Below are 17,900 nucleotides of genomic sequence, written 5' to 3' on the forward strand. Positions count from 1 at the left end.
TTTTAAAAAATAAAACTGATTTTAAAATTAACAGATCCAGTCAGACAACCTTGAGAATATTTTAGTAATGAGAACCAGTTAATAGCACACTCTCATTAACCTGTTCTGGTCCAGAGCCATTTTTAAAATGCCCCGGAACAGTAGGTTCCAAAGTTGGACAGACAACCAGAATTACACAAACAAGTGAGAACAACAGAGTACGAATGAACAACCCAGCCAAACTGAGCTTTAACTGGCCATTACAGGCAATAAATAGCTTTATTACTAAAACTGCCCCGACGTTCTGTTCTAAAGTGGCACAAGGGACGAAAATGATACATGTAATGCAACAGAGAGCAACATACTAGTTATGAAAAAAACAGTCCAAACTAACCTTTAACTGCTTGTTCCAGGCAATAAAAGAGTTAATTATTAATATAACACAGAATATTCAGTTCCATAGTAGCACAGAGAACAAAAATATTGCATATAATAGAACTAACTGAGAATAAAATAATACTGCTGAAAACCCCGCACCAAACGAGCCTTTAACTACTCATTCTGGTCAATACATTGGTTCATTATTGATTAAAAATATCCAGAGCTGCATACTCCTGAAGTGAAGGGAGAATAAAAATAATGCTTAGGACTATATAATAGTGAGAACCAACTTTTAATACTATACCAACTTCTGTGCAAAAAAACATTATGTGTTATTACTATTAGCCTATTTGTGTTGTTATTCTTATTGTTGGTAGCAGAAAGAGAGGAGTGGTGGTAGCCTCTTTAAAATGGTTCCAGCAGTAAAATATTGAATAAAAAGAGGTTTTTTTGTTTTTGTAGGGAACTGGTTATGTGCTATAATCTAAATTGTTTTGTGGGCCTTTTGTTTTTAATCAAAATAAATTTTTCCAGGAAGGCAGAGAATTGAACCTGGATCTCTAGAGTAGCAGCCTAGCACCTTAACCATTGGACCACCCTTCCTCTTTAATGTTCCTGTGTAGTCTAGATGAAATTAGTGGCACTACTTGGTGCACAAAATTAACATGATTAAGCTTTTGTCCTGAAGATCTTACAGTGTAAGGCCTGACCCTGCCAAATGCTTGGATGGTGTATAACACCCCTCTCTAAGTCTGACTAGTAGATGTGGCTATGAACAAACTCCTGTTCCACACAAAATTCTGACGTTTCAGAAAAATGTTCTTTCTAAAATGGAACAAGTAAAATTCCAAAGTTTCCTGTTCTAAAAGAAATCTCAAGATGACATTTGTGGGAGAGAGATCTTAATATTGATGCAAAATATGGTATTAATAAAATTACTATAACTGTGATAGGGTGTCCATCCCACACAGGCCTGGAAGGGGTTAAGGTTGACAGGCAGGCCTATTAACTCCATAGGCTGCACCTGGAGGAAGAGCAAGGGAGCAGGGAATTGATTGCAAGCAGGTTCAGCTTCTGCAGGAATAGTGCGGCTTATAAAGCCAGGAAGCTGGCAACAGACAGGGGTTGCTGCTGGGAAAGGGCAGTCACTCCCTGGGAAGAGGGAGGAGGGTTTGGAGCTGGTACACTCAGGGCAAGGAGGAAAACCAGGAGTTGTAGGAAGCAGTCTATGAAAGAAGCAGTAAGAGCTGTGAGAGGAAAGCCCAGAAATGCTTGGGTTGAGGGTCCATGGACTGGAACCCAGAGTAGAAGGTGGCCCCGAGTTCCTGTACCCACCCTTGAGGAACTGGCACTATCAGGGCAGTGCTGGAGAAGACTGCCTGGGACTTTTTGTGCAGAAGGACTTTTAGGTAAAACCCTGGAAGGCGGGGGGAACACAGAGTGATTTGGCTGGAGAGCTGAGTCACAAAGAGGCTGCAGTACCTCCTGGGGCAAGAGATGGGCTGCAGACAAAGAGAGGTGGAGAGACAGTGAGCACCACAGTAAGGGGTGTTGACCCAGTGAGCTATTCCTCAGAACCTCCAAGAGGAGCAGCCCTGTCTGCAGGGAGTAGAGCAAAGCCATCACAGTAACTTATTTTTTAAGTTATTACAAACTTGTTTGCACCTTTACTGAGTATTAAGATATAGCTACAAAAGTGTTGTAGGCAGGATGCTCGGAAATAAAATGTACATATTTAGCTATTTATATTAATTAAACAATGTTTAAAGTTAATCAAAGAAATTTCAAGTTTCTGCATCTATCAAGGAGACAAACCATGTTAAAGCTTGTAGGAATAAACCTAACTGTGAAAGGAATGCAGGATTGTGTTAGCAGAGCAATCAATCTAAAGGTAAAGTGGGCCTACACGTAGAGCCCTGCAAATCTGTGGATATCCGCTTTATAGCTGTGGACAATGTTTGTGGATTGGACGCGGATACAAATTTTGTGTCTGTGCAGGGCTCTATCTATACCAACCTCCTCCCCTCCCCTCCCCCCTTTTTTTTTTCTTTTCAAAGAAAAGACCATAGTTGTGGTCAGCTGGTGCTTGAAATCCTCTTGATATACAGCAGAAATGCTGTTGGCAGGTCAATCTCTGTAACAGCTCCTGGAGTTTGGCACTCACTCCCCTCACTCTTACCTTGCCTTCCAAGCCCCTCCATTCCTCCAGGATTTAGGGAAGTCTACAGTACAGGTGGGATTTATCATTAGAATGCTGCTGGCTGCTCTCAAGGGGTGAGGCTGACTGGATGTTCCTGATTATAAAGCTCAGAGCTTTTTGAGACGGGAATCTTGCATGTACTTTCTATATACTGAAGAAATAAACTCTGCCATAGTTGCAGAGGTAAGTGGCCTGTAGCCTGATCTATGAATTGTATATTAATTATATGGATTATTTAAGAATTCCCAGTTCACACTCTGAGGTTTGACAGGTTCTTGTCCCAAGATCAGGTCCAGTATTACTGAGATTACTGTTTGGTTGGGAACCCTGATGTGCAGAGTTGTGACACACATAGCTTAGGAACCCCTCTGTATTTACAATAGTTTAATACATTTAGCAAAGTCACAAATACTCTAACCCAGCAAGGTAGACAGATAATACATCTGAACATCTCTCTCTCTCTCTCTTCCTGCCCACAGACTGGGATACTTTTATGTTAGCTGACACCACTATATCTCACGCATATTCAGCAGATGTTTCTCCCCTCTTCCTTATTTGTATCTCCTCACCCTACTAATGTTGGGCTGCCCTTCTCCTGTAGATTAGTATATTAATTATCTCAACTCATCATATACATCAATTCGTTGCCATGGCACCCTTGTGTTCAGACATCTGCAGATGTTCCCATCCTAAGATATCCACAAGCTGATGTTAGCTCATGTTCCTGTGGTTGGCTGGTGTCATTATGGACAAACTTCCCCCTTATACACTACTCTCAGTTCCCCAAAACTTAGGGGTGACCATTTGGCACAGATAAATGGCTTAATTTCATAGACCTAAAGCCTTAAGCTAACTGCTGAAGCCAATGTTTTATAGGATACAGGCCTGTAGTTTCCTTACATTATTGCTGAATAAAATAAATGCTAAAGCTAGCCCTATGGGCTACACACCCAATAGAAATGCAGACTAATCTGACCCAATTCCCTTTCCATCATGGGTCAAATTCAGTCCTGGTCTAAACAGGTGCAATGCTGTACTTACTGAATATGACCTAGCATATAAATTCAGCTCTCCCATTCCCCAAGATTTGCCTTTTCTTCCCACTCCTATGTTTAATAGGAGGACATGGGAGATGGCTGACTTCCTTTCCATCCTCACTTGTAATCTCATTTGGCTACAGAAATTCACTGAATTTAGAAATAAGAAGTTACCTGGTTTTATTTAACAGAGCATTATGCTCACTGTTTCACATTCCCTTTGAACATCAAACATTACCAGATATATTTTAACCATTATCTTCCTTTTAGAAAAAGGAAAACGCACATTACAATAAAACATGGTAGTGACAGACTGTCTGGGATAGTCCCTAGCAGATTCAAGTACAGGAACAGAACATTCTGAAACATAGTTCTTTCACATTGTGTAAAAATCTCTCTTCAGTGCACTGTACTGTGAACACAGAGAAGCAGGCTGACATCTGATTTACCAGTTCAACCAATCCACAGCAGGAACATCCAAAAGAAAGGCATGCAGTATTTAAATAGAGCATCAGAACAGCAATGTGGCAATATGTTTCAATTACAAATAATCCACGTTATGCATTATTGGAAGTGGCTCTCGCAGCTCTAGAATTATGCAACAATGTGTTTGGGTGTTAAGTCCACTCTTCTCATCACTAAGTTAACTTTAAAAAAAAAAATAAAAAAAATGTTGATCCAGAAGTATTCCTGGCTATGTCTCACTAGCCAATAGGTGAGCACTTTCTTCATTTGTGCCCAGAGGGGTCTGCAAATTGGATCTGTTCGAGAAGGCAAGGAAGGAAAAAGGAAACAGTTTGACAGAGCTTCTGGATACTTTTGCATACATAATGCTAGCATTATTTAACAAACAAACAAAAAACCCAAAACAAATGGAAGTGCATTCTGTGCCCCCAGAAATGTTTAAAGTCTCTTTCATTACTAGGCTGATTGTGTGAAGAAACAGAAGTATGGTTGGGGGGGGGGGAAAGAAAAAATCTATATTTTCCTTAATGAAAACGTTTTAAAACTGGTTTGAAATGGATGTAAAAGTCCCACAGTACCTTCCTTTTCGTGAGGCCTCTACGATATAGAGTATTCCAATAGCTAGTCCCTTTAAAGAAAGGGCCACCAATTATTACAGTTGTAATATTTGTGTAATATTTTACAGTTGCAGTCTGCAATAAAAGCAACAAGCAAGAATACTAGCTTTACTTACACTTAGTAACACCCATCCTCCTTGTATGGCGGCAGCCCATTCAAACCCCAGCTTCTCATTTAGGAATCCACCTAATGTTGGTCCTACAAAACCTCTAAATACATCAGAGAAGAAGTATGGGTACCTCAAAGAACAGATTACAAAGGTCACAGGTAAGAGAGTTTTTATTACAATATGTTGAGACAAGAGGTTTCAGATCTATAGCTAATGTACAGATGGCACAGGGTTGCCCCAGTACAGTACAAGAGGTAATTGACACAGGGACGCTGTCACTGTAGTCCATGCACCAAACTCAGATTTAGTGGACGGGAAAAAAAGCCACTCAAAATAAAAACAAGCCTATGTTTTCAAACTTGGGGCCCATTGACTCCTGAGCTCATGCAGAGCCCCGCCGATTTCAATGGGACTGTGCAGAGGCTTGTGCTAGAACTTAATGCAGGAGTGGGGCCTTGTGTTTAAAATTTACCTATTTATACAGGTGCCCAGTTTTCTGGGGTGCTGAGCATCTGACAAGGGTCACTGACTTCAATGTGACTAGTACAGTACTGAAAATACGGTGCAGTGTCATTCTCATGCAGTCGCACAACGTTACTCTCTGTTTACAATTGACTTCACTTCTTGTGAAGTTAAATGGAAAACAGAGAGGGAGGTAACTCAGTATAGTTTCACTGTCCAAGATTGAGTTGATACATTAATATTTTTTATTATTTGTATTGATGCAGTCCCTAGAGATCCAGACCCACTGTGTTAGGCCCCCTTCATAGATGGTCTCTGCACCAAAGACCCAGGGATGCTGGAACTAGGAACGCTGGTGGTGCAGCGGCACCCCCTGGCTTGAAGTGGTTTCCATCTTATACAGGTTTTACAGTTTTGTTCAATGGTTCTCAACACCCCCACTATACAAAGTGGCCCCAATGCCACTGCTAACAGCTTAACATTTAAGCGTAAGCTGACACAACAGATAGATGCAAACAGATGGGGGAAGTACACTGTAGCACTGAAACAGTTATCATTTGTGTAGCCAACACTCGTCACAAAACACCAGCAGCCTAGTTATTGTCAGTGGTTTATAACCCGCCCATGCTGTGATGCCCTTATTAGAACTGTGAAGTAGAGACCATTTTAAAAAGCTGCTTCAATGTACACAACTTAAAGACGTATTTAGTAACAGGAGAGAACTGGTGTGGGTGACTATGAACTGCACGTATCTGTACTATGTCCACCAGGCTGTTGATGAACTCCCAGCATTGTTCTCAACGGTCCAGCACTAAGCAGGATAGCGAGCATTTCAGTCACTCAGAAGACAGAATCCCATCAGCTGCCAATACTGATGATAAAGTGGGGCAGACTAAAATCCTGGTAAATGCTACCCAAACGTGTGGCATTCTGAGGGGGCCCTGAGAACTGAGAAAACTGAGGCAGGACATTGAAGAGCCATATTTGGCCAGCAGGGGGCACTACAGGGCAAGCAGGCCTTTTTACACATTTAAGCAGCCCAACAACTTTATGACCAAAATACAAGAAGTTTATAGACAGTGACTGTGTACCTACCCAAGTGACCACATTGCACCGAAGAGCCCAGACACCAGTCCTAACACACTTAACCCCTCCTCGAATCCATTCTCACTGGAGAAAGACAGACAGGTTATTTCCACTAGGCACACGACTTGCCTTTTAAAGTGCTCCATGACTGGAAAATACATTAACGTGAACACAAGTGCATCCAGCACAGAGAAGCCTCTCTCCAAAGAGGATCCACAGCTTTCTGCCCCATGTCTTGCCTATTAAGCCATCTGGCACCACCTCCCTGGGAGAAGGTACAATGCTATGTGGAATTTCCAGCACTACAGTGTCATCCCCATTGGCAGTATGATAATTGGATTTCCATGTCATAAACAGTGAGTCTTGTGGGGCACAGGAGAAGGAAAGCTGACAGATGGGTCTGAAAAAGGGGAAAGCCCTTGGTTCCAAGGAGAAATGCATTTTGGCTAAACATGGAACCAAGAGGACCTCAGCCCACTATGGCCAAGCAGCATGAGAGATGGCAAACTGTATTTTAAGTAATCCTGACTCCTGCGGATAGAATTGTTGCTGTGGGGTCTCCCAGAGAGACAATGATATTTGCTGGATATTAACCCTTCCAATCACCTGAAATAAAAGTCCCTTTAATAAATATATACACATCAGTCTTGTGGCCTGCTATGCAAACCACCAAAACCAGCTGGACCCTATGACTCTAATGAGGCCATTACACCCCCTTACCAATATGTAAAAATCAAAAGTGCTGAAGTGATATAGAACCCCAGATCTCTCCTCCTCTTTTTTTTTTTTTTTTTTTAAAGAAAGACACTTGAAAAAGTGACTTAGGCTCTTTTGAAAGTTTTACCCAACGTCTCAGGCTCAGACCAACAATTAATTACTTTCCCCCACTCAGAGAATGAAATGGTGGTTGAAAATTGTTTGAACAGCTTCCAAGTCGTAGTAATAATTAAAGTTGTGACGGACAGGATTACTTACTAAACACAATCGAGCATCTCAGGGAACAGTGGGATAGCAGACATCCCAAGGGAAAAGCCAGTCAAAATCAGCATTAGGACAAACATCCAGAGTTTGCTGCAAAATAATCATTTAAAAAATTTTATACCATTCCTTTCAAATAAAGCCTTATTTTCATTATTTAGGACTGTTACACCAGCTCTCCATGATTCAAAGAGACTAGTTTTCCCTTCAAAGCATCATTAGCTGTAATATTCATTTTAAAATTACCTAGTAAATCGTTCTACATATTTTGACAGAAGAGATTTCTTAAGAGTGCAGCTCCAGTCTGAAAAATGGACTTTGTGAAAAATAAAGAATTCTGTGATTCCATGTTCATTGCATCAATGATTTCCTTATGCAAGAAGTTCAGTTTATAAACACAGAATGGTTTTACCAACTGCTGACTCTGCAAATTCATTCTGGGATTGTTAAATTCAAGTTACACCAGTGTAATTATAGAGGAGGGGAAAAAACCTTATAAGGCAGGTCTACACTATGGAGATAAGTCAACCTAAGTTACACAACTCCAGCTACATGAATAACCTACTTATTGTGGTGTCTACACCATGCTCGGTCGACAGGAGAAACTCTCCTGTCGACTTACCTTATGCTTCTCACTCTGATGGAGTACCGGAGTCGACGGGAGAGCGATCAGTGGTCAATTTAGCAGGTCTTCACTAGACCCGCTAAATCGAAAACCCAGTGGATCGATTGCCACGCATCAATCGCCCGGTAAGTGGCGACAAGCCCCAAGCTAGTTTCCTCAGGTTTTTCCTCCATTCACCCCTCCGCCCACAAATGTTTGAAATTGGTTATGTTCTTCTTCAAAAGTTAGGGAAAAAAGGCTCTACATCTTAGCAACCCTGGCCATCAGTGTTGTTTCACAGATGTAACAGAGTATGTCATTTGAAGATAAGAGGGCTAGGACAGGTGGCTTTACAAAAAGAATGCAGACGGTCTTCACATTTTTTTGCCAATGATTTTCCATTGAGAGGCATTTCAAATGTCATAAATATCCAGGGAGAGACAGGCACTGTAGTTTTTTTACCTCAGTGTACCTAGTTGAGGTAAATACCAAATGCAGGCTATAGCCTATACCCCACCTAGCTACACTGAGGTCAAAAAACACATTACCTATCTCCCCTTGGATATTACATCAAGATGGCTCTCTCAGTGGGATTCTCTCCCCCCAGTGAAGGCATAGCCATAGTTAGTTCTTAGGGTGCATAAGCCACAAAATAAATCACTTTGCTCTCCCACAGCTATGTTGGTCCTGGAGAACTTACCAGTAATAAGAAAACTAAATTTTATTATTCTCCACCCTACACACAGACTAAAGTGAGCAGATACAACTCTGAAGAGGCTCAGTTAACAAGTATTAGATAGAGATAAAAGGCAGTAAACTGTACCTTTCAATGTGCAAGATGGGAGCAGGTCCTAACAGGAAAAAGGACAGTGCTGTCAGTAAGCCCCCAAAGACCAACAACCATTTCCTTAGGTGCTGTGAAAGAGAAATCAAAGGTCTGAAGAAATCCAAACTCAACCAAACTCTTATCTGTTAAGCTAGCACATACGCAAAAATAATTTGGTTAAGGTGCTTCTGGCCCACCAGAGAAAGGAAGATACTTGAGACTCATTCAGATGCATTTCTCTTCCTTCAGAAACAGCTCATACCTCACACGGTGAAGTGGAGAGAGGGATTTAGAATAATTGTCTGGGGGAAATTAATATGCTCTCCCCCATATCACAGGACAGGTCATTAAACTCAACATTAGTTATGGTGCCACAGTATTGCCTATTCCCAGTGTAAGAACATGCTGTAGTTATGACAGGTACCAGAGGGGAATTTAGAGTTTAGCTTGACTACCTCAGACCCCCTAAAATCAGCTGTTAGAAGTGGCCACTGGGGAAAGCTGTTTTACATTTCAGAGTAACAGCCGTGTTAGTCTGTATTCGCAAAAAGAAAAGGAGGACTTGTGGCACCTTAGAGACTAACCAATTTATTTGAGCATGAGCTTTCGTGAGCTACAGCTCACTTCATCGGATGCATGCTGTGGAAATCGCACAAGACATTTTATATACAGACACCATGAAACACTTTAGATAAGCTATTACCAGCAGAAGAGTGGGGTGGGAGGAGGCATTGTTTCATGGTGTCTGTATATAAAATGTCTTGTGCGATTTCCACAGCATGCATCCGATGAAGTGAGCTGTAGCTCACGAAAGCTCATGCTCAAATAAATTGGTTAGTCTCTAAGGTGCCACAAGTCCTCCTTTTCTGTTTTACATTGTAACTGGGGCTCCACGGGACCTCTGCCAGAAGGAGATGCATGGGAGAAGCAGTGATCAGTACACTTCCTAGGTCATGCCCACTCCCTGGCAATTGCTCCATACTATGCAGATAGTATCAGGCGGCTTTCAGGAGGTGAGGGCATCTCAAGCCACTGGGCCCCCATTCCAAGCAGACTCTGCTACCAGGGGCCCAAAGCTTGGGTTCCACAAGCAGAATGATTCAAGTCTTACTTTTCTGCAGCATAAATGAAACAAAACAAGTGTACATGTGATGCTGATGTGAGATTAATGGCTCTCACTACTGTCAAGTGAAAGTTGACAATGCACCCTCATTTTGGGCATACAATGCTTCTGCTTTTCCTATTTTCCTCAGCCAATTAGTGACAGCCAAAAGTAGTAAAAAAGTGATCTGCACTATATCAAAAAACAGTGGACACATTTTCACTTGTGATCAGGTAACGCCTGGATAAGGATCTCCAAAGGTAAAAGGCCATGTCACCAAAATCTCCTACACCAGGGGTGGCCAACCTAAGCCTGAGAAGGAGCCAAATTTACCAATGTACATTGCCAAAGAGCCACAGTAATATGTCAGCAGCCCACCATCAGCTCCCCCACCCCGGTCCCAGCGCCTCCCACCCACCAGCAGCCCTGCCTATCAGCACCTCCCCCTTCCCTCCCCGCACCTCCTGATCAGCTGTTTCGTGGAGTGCAGGAGGGAAGGAGGAGGAGGGGAGGAGGAGCACGGCCACTGCAGGCGCAGAGGAGGGGGTGGGAAGGGGTGGAGTGGGGGCAGAGCCAGGGTTTGAGCAGTGAGCACCCCCCGGCACATTGAAAAGTTTGCGCCTGTAGCTCCAACCCCAGAGTCGGTGCCTACACAAGGAGCCGCATATTAAACTTCTGAAGAGCTGCTTGTGGCTCCAGAGCCACAGGTTGGCCACTCCTGTCCTACACCGTGCACATATCCTGAGCTCATTTGAAATACATTCATACAGTGAGACTGTTACTAAGAATGTGAAGATACAGTGGGCCAAAACATTTTTCTGAGAGGAAAAAGACAATGTCATGATAGTTTATTCACTGCCGCATAATCTCCTGCCACCAGCTCTACTTGAAATAGTGAGTCAGAGGTATTCACCCCCTAAAATCCTGCTCTATACCAGCTACAACATACATACAGTAAACATGATGGACAAGTGTATAGATTTATTGTAGCACCCAAGCCTGCAAAGGGATCCATGCAGGTGAGCCCTTTTAAAGTTCCATTGACTTGAGGAAAATGGGACTCAGTGCAGGTGTAAAGGCCCTGTGCAGAATGGGGGTCTGGGTCTAGGACTTCAGAATAGACACATCTCTGTTTTTTTTTTTTTACTTTGCATATTTAAATTAGCCATGGATATAGGACACCATACAAGCAATTAGAGATTGTACTTACCGGCATTTTATCACTTAGAAACCCAAGCAATGGTGAAGACAGGGAGTAGGAGAGTGCCAAACCTAGGAATACTAACCCCACATAGCCAGCTGGTAATTTGAACTGTAAAATAAAATTTTTACAAAAAGCATGGAATTAGCAAAGTATTCCATTATCATCACATTTTAAGTTAAGTGGCTGAAGTCATCATTCTTTTTCCTATTTTGTATTTTTCAATACTTGGATATCAGCTGTAGATTTTCAATTCCCTCCCCTATCCCAAATATCTTCAGTTCATCAGGTTCCATCACTCCACTGATATACACAGTTCAAGTCTAAGCTCAAAAGGAAACAGATTTGCCCCCAATCCAGAATGCTGACACTTAATCTAGGCTGTTGGAAGTCTAAATCTCAGAGATTGGTATTAAGTAATTCTTGTATTTACACCTCCAATTTTTAGTTTTGTTAACAGTTAGTAGAATACTATAGTATTTATAGCTTCCTATTTGGTGCATTTACTTTACAGCATGACTTGCCTTGAAAATACTTTTTTCCCCGCCGTTTAAAAGCCAAAGATTTGATTTTTCTAAAAAGTCAGACAAAAAGATATTCAGCACAGTGAATGGGGAAAAGAGAGGAAAGGCGTCTCACTGCAGCTGCAGCCACAGAATGAGAAGCATTCTGAGGGCAACAAAAATGATGAGGGGTACGGAACGGCTTCCATATGAGGAGAAAGTAATAAGACTGGGATTTTTCATCTTGGAAAAGAGACGACTAAGGGGGAGGGGATATGATAGAGGTCTATAAAATCATGACTGGTGTGGAAAAAGTAAATAAGGAAGTATTATGAGAAGGAGTAAATAACACAAGAACTAGAGGTCGTCAAATGAAATTAACGGGCAGCAGGTTTAAAACGAACAAAAGGAAGTATTTCTTCACACAACGCACTGTCAACCTGTGGAACTCTTTGCCAGAGGATGTTGTGAAGGTCAAGACTATAACAGGGTTCAAAAAAGAACTAGATAAACTCATGGAGGATAGGCCCATCAATATCTATTAGCCAGGATAGGCAGGGATGGGGTCCCTAGCCTCTGTTTGCCAGAAGCTGGGAATGGGTGACAGGGTATGGATCACTTGATGATTACCTGTTCTGTTCATTCCCTCTGGGGCAGCTGGCATTGACCACTATCAGAAGACAGGATACTGGACTAGATGGACCTTTGGTCTGACCCAGTATGGCCGTTCTTATGTAAGTTAGAATGTCGTAGAGTTTTGTTCACTTGCCATTTGACTTTCCCTAGTTTTATAGGCCAATGCTACAATGCCATCAACAATTCATAAATTTATATTTAAAGAGCTTAGTCAGTTCAAATATTCCAGAATGGCAGCTATTGCAAAGTCTGAAAATACTCTTCTTACCCAATCAAATGCAAGTGAACTCCCTGACATTCACATGCATTATCTGTACATACCTAGCCAAAGACAGGAAATGGCTAAGAATCAGCAATACAATATCAGGCTCAGATAACACGGACAATAAGCACATTTGATAGAATAAGATTTATTATAACATTGATTTTAAAATATTTGGATTAAACTACTCCATATTGCTGAAGTCATTAACCCATCTCTTACATATTAAGATGACTCACCTTCTCTGAAACGAACAGTGACATAGTGGGATCCAGAAAGCCTAAACATGCACTTAGTGAAAATATTGTAAAACAGAGAAGTACAACTTTTGGCAGAGTAATGAGCATCCAGAACGAGTCCTTGGTAGCGATTGCATCTGTTGTTTAAAAAAAGAAAAGAAACTGTTCTTTGGTACATGGGTTGCGTTTAATTTCATATGCTTATAACCCACTTTCTTGCTTCCGAGATTCAGTATTCTCCCTCTCCCACTGCTTTGAAGGTAGTCACCTCATACACAAATTGAAGCAAAATTTAGAATGTTACAGGTCATCCTTGGACATTGTTACAAGACCAGAATTTTTTTTTAGCCTCCAGCTTGGAAACTAGACAAATGAAGAAAGCAATCGGAACTTAAAATTTTCCTACTTAACACTTTCAGTTTAGAACAAAGTAATTGGACAATTGCTTATTGAGTGACTAAGATGATAGAATAGACAAATATAAGAAATACAACCACTTTTCAGGTGCCATTGTGATGGTTTACATTTCTAAATTATGCTCCATGGGCCTGATCCTGCATACACTTCAATATGTGTATGGTCTCATTGTGCTGCTCTCATGCATTATAGTCTACAAGACTGCTACTCACATGCATTATAGTCTTACAAGATCAGAGCCTATAGCTCTTTGTACAATGGACTTCCACACTGCAAAATTCCAAAGCTGCATAATTCAGAGTATTTATATCCAAGCTATAGGCATCTTCCGAAGTCAGACAAATGGTTAACCGGCGTATTTCATCTAACAATAGTTAGCAGGATACAGACTCATATATATAGGTGGTGCTTCCTCTCCTGTGATTTGTCATAGTTGCCATCCTCCCCCTTTGGGGCTTTCTAAAAAGATTAGAGTCTTTAGCTATGCAGTTCCTCTTATCCTCCAATGTTATCACACTGTACTCTTCTATTTGTTTCATCCTCCAGCAATATGACAATGATCTTAACATAGGCTGTTTATGCTACATCAACTGATCCCTCCCAGCTACCTTTTTCTCCCCAAAACTAGGCCATCTAAACTTGATCTAATGAAACGCAATCACAACATGCATGCAGCTGGATTCTCTTCCACATGTGCAATGTATCTTGCATCGTGGAATGCAATACATAGGAATCCCTTTGTCCTCGGTACTGTAAGCCTCCAACTTGCTCAGTAGCATGGTGAGGCAAAGGGTATATCTATGCTGCAAAAAAGACCCACAATGGCAAGTCTCAGAGGCTTGGTCAACGACTTGAACTTGTGCTACTGGGCTAAAAATAGCAGTGTAGACGTTCCTACTCAGGCAGGAGTGGGGACTCTGAGACCCTCCATGGGTTTCAGAGCCCAGGCTCCACTCTAAGCGGGAACATCTACACTGCTATTTTTAGCCCAGTAGCACGAGCCCAAGTCAGTTGATCCAGTCTCTGAGACTCGCCGCTGTGGGGTTTGTTTTTCAGTGTAGACGTACCCTAAGACAACTTATTGTTTAAAAGTCCCAAAGAGAGACCTCATGTAGAAAAATCTCACTTCAGTTCAATGCAACAGAGAAAGCTAGTATTTACGGGGACGGACACAAGAAAGGAGATTCATTCCAAGCCATGTGCATCCATGATTTTTAGTTATGTTCAACAAGGACCTGATCCTGCACCACAAAAATCAGTTGCAGTTTTGCCACAGAGGTTTTGTGCTTCAACGAGCTCCAGGGATCTCATAAGGATAGCTAGTAAAACCCTTTAATTCCTCATGTATGTAGAGTATGTATCTATCCATTCATCTCAAATTTGAAATATTGACCAAAGGAAGAGGAAGGAAAAGAGCCTACCGTATTTTGGTAAGAGGTACATGTTCAGAGGCACCAGGATCAGCACTAAGCATCCTAGCACTATGAAAGGGATTTCATAGCCAAAGGACTGATACAAAAAACCACCTATAGGTGGGCCCAGCACGAGTCCAAGCCCTGTAAAAATTTCAAGACTGCCCTAAGGAGGGGGTGGGGAAGAAGGGGGAGAAGGAGAGAGAGAGAACAAAGGTTAGTAGATAGAAGCTAGGCTCTGTCATTGATCAAGAGCTAGAACAAATCATAGCCATAAACAAAAATCTTTACATGCAAGTACAGCAAAGGGAGTCTGAAAAATTGTCTGGATAAAAGCTAAGTGAGCTTTTAAGAGGAAGACCAAGTGTTCTTCTTACTTTTTCAGTCTTAGCCACTCACATGATGCCTAATGTCCCCAGTTCCTGTGATGTTCCATATATCCAGTACATTTGCAAAGAGGCCAGCAATGAAGTGACTACACTTCCCAAATATAAAATTACATTAGAACTTGAAGGGGAGAACTTAGTAAGCATATTGCAATGAATCATCATTAAGTCACCTCTTTGGGGCTTGGGTGAAAGATGCCTTAAGTTAAATAACTTTTCTACCTACATACAATTGGTCAAGTTTAGCCTCTGCAACTATCTAATGAAGTCCATCAAGTTACAACAGAGATATGTTTGACCCATTAAGTTTGGATTCTTTTATCGGATGTGACCTCAAAGAACAGGATGAAGGGGGCCTACATGGACTTCATCTCCTCCTGTTGTAGTACCATTAGTCCCCATTGCCAACATACATTACATTATTTGATCAGCTTATATTTAGACCAATAAATTTTCCTGAAAAAGAGTATTTAGCCATAATATCCACTGGGAAGTGACAGAACAGTGACAAGAAAGCTCACATAAGGGCATGTCTACACTAGAAAGATGTACTGCTTGCACTATATGGGTAGTGCTTTCACCAGTATCATTATTCCTTTGCAGGAAGAATAACTACACTGGTAGAAATCACCTTTACACCAGTATACCTATTTTTGATGTAAAAAAGCCACGTGGATCGAGCAGGCAGGAAGCTGCCCATAATTAAAATCCTGATAAAATTTAAATGTATACCAGACTTAAGTCTCCCCTTGTTCTCTTTTGAGTTAATTTCACAGAATCATAGAATATCAGGGTTGGAAGGGACCTCAGGAGGTCATCTAGTCCAACCCCCTGCTCAAAGTAGGACCGATCCCCAACTAAATCATCCCAGCCACGGCTTTGTCAAGCCTGACCTTAAAAACATCTAAGGAAGGAGATTCCACCACCTCCCAAGGTAACGCATTCCAGTGTTTCACCACCGTCCTAGTGAAAAAGTTTTTTCTAATATCCAACCTAAACCTCCCGCACTGCAACTTGAGACCATTGCTCCTTGTTCTGTCATCAGCTACCACTGAGAACAGTCTAGATCCATCCTCTTTGGAACCCCCTTTCAGGTAGTTGAATTTGTTTAAATAAGGGGGCTCACTTTTTTTAATGTCACAATGCTGTAGTGTCTGTGTGGCAGTCTACTTCTGTGAGTCTAGCTGCTAACACAGGAAACGATGATTCTAGTTATTTTTCACAGACATCACATATGCCATTCTCTGTTATCTCTCATGGAGGAACAAGACTGACAGGTGCCAGAGGCCCCAGTTCAACAAGTCCATCTTTAAGTACCTTCATGACCTAGGGCCTTGGATAGGGAAATAGGAGATTTGATCTTGTCAAATGATAAGCCAGGCCATTTCCCTTTGTCGGGTTAGGTCATAGACCATACGGAATTCAGTTTTCATGAAGACTAAAAATGCACCACTTAATCTAAAAAGCTTTCGAGTTGTACGTTGTCTGTAAGTATCCTACCCATGTTTCAAACAACACTGGCAAATGGATCACAAGAAGAATATATTAAAAATCCCTCCTCAACTAATCCTCAGAAAGTCATGACGACTTTTATTTTCTAACACTCCTGCACAAGTTACTGAATGAGCTCAGTTTTACATCCTCATTCCTTCCATTGTTCCAGGACCTGCATCACTTATGTTGCACCTGAAGCATGTTTATTCCTTCAGGCATATAGCATTTTAATTTAAATTAGAGATTTTTGTTTGGGGGGTTGTTTGGGTTTTTTTTAAGCTGGAGGAGCGTATGGTAGACCCTTGACACCAGCTGTATGGTTACAGTGCAAAATGCATAAAGATGTAGGAGAGTCATTAAAACACTTTTATTCTGGACGTTCTTCCATAATGTGTAGTTCTGTACATACCATTACTGTAGCTATGTTATTGGGAAAAGCCTTTGCGAGAACAGAAAATGAAGCTGTCGCTGCTGCAGCAAAGCCTATGGCATCCATCGCTCTAACCAGAAAACACAAACCAATGAATACTGGCCCATCAGGTGCTCTGTCCAACAGACTGAAAGAACAAGGAAACAAATGAAATTTAGCAAAATAAAAACCAAAATCCTTAAAATACAACTGTAAGGTAAACTTCTTCTAGAGACAGCATGGTCCAGTGGTCAAAGCACAGGGCAAGTCACTTGCCCTCTGTCAAATGGGAATCTCTTTTACCTACCTATCGCATATGTATATCATCATATAAAGAAAGAACCTGAAAAGTTTAGACATCAAGCAGCCAATGTAGGCTCTCTTCACATCAGAGACCAGATCCAAAGTCCTGGTAAGAAGCTCATCACTTTCACTCCCAGTTGCTGTGGAAGGTGCTGCCTCTGGACCTTGCTTAGGGACTCCAGCTTTTTTGTATCTGCTTATGACCAGTATATATTTGAAGCTCCAATATCTCTGGTTATGCCTAACACTGCATTATAAACCCAGCCTCAGACCCAGGCTTGAGTCCTTACCCCATTCTTTTCTACCATCCACACAAAAATATTCTGCCTTGAGTCAGTAAGCTCTCAGGACCTGGGTCTTAGGACCCACCAAGTGGGGCTGTGTGTGGTGGGGTGGGGTGTGGGGTGAGAGTTAGCCCAAGCCCTGCTGTGATTGAGGTCCAAGCCCTGTCTTTTTGCAGCATGGATGCAGCTCAATCCTGGGTCCCTAGACTTGTGGCCAAGGACTCTGTCACCACTATACCACAATCCTCTGGGCCTGTGTTTCTCAGACCTTCGTGTCCAAAACTACCACTCAGTTCCCAGGCCTTGGAAGCAATCCTTCCTTTCCATGATGACCATTGAACTGGGTTCAACCATCTCCTGTGTTCACTATGCCCAGCACCAAGAAGCAGTTGGTTGTATTAATATACATGGAATAAATCAGCCACAGGTTTTAGCATAACCCAGGCACTATTTAACATTAAATAGCATAAAACAAGGTGTGGGACTTGGGATACAGAGACTTCACCC

General features: G+C 41.8%; 1 protein-coding gene across 6 annotated transcripts in view; it reads right to left on the bottom strand.

Annotated features, from left to right (window-relative positions):
• Window positions 1–222: 222 nt before the first annotated feature.
• Window positions 223–17,900, bottom strand: part of SLC18B1 (solute carrier family 18 member B1) — a 109,881-nt gene continuing 92,203 nt past the window's right edge. For 2 of the 6 annotated variants that reach the window (XM_043542931.1, XM_043542930.1), the window contains exon 14: window positions 223–4,358. In XM_043542931.1, coding sequence (XP_043398866.1) covers window positions 4,292–4,358 — 67 coding nt within the window. In that variant the 3' untranslated portion in view covers window positions 223–4,291. Of the gene's footprint in view, window positions 4,755–4,795; window positions 4,890–6,346; window positions 6,422–7,312; window positions 7,409–8,742; window positions 8,835–11,057; window positions 11,160–12,688; window positions 12,826–14,526; window positions 14,684–16,806; window positions 16,955–17,900 lie in introns of all 6 variants that reach the window. The other 4 variants (XM_043542929.1, XR_006289597.1, XM_043542934.1 and 1 more) reach the window with 4 other exon arrangements.

The sequence above is a fragment of the Chelonia mydas genome, chromosome 3 (assembly GCF_015237465.2).
Source record: "Chelonia mydas isolate rCheMyd1 chromosome 3, rCheMyd1.pri.v2, whole genome shotgun sequence".
Lineage (NCBI taxonomy): Eukaryota > Metazoa > Chordata > Testudines > Cheloniidae > Chelonia > Chelonia mydas.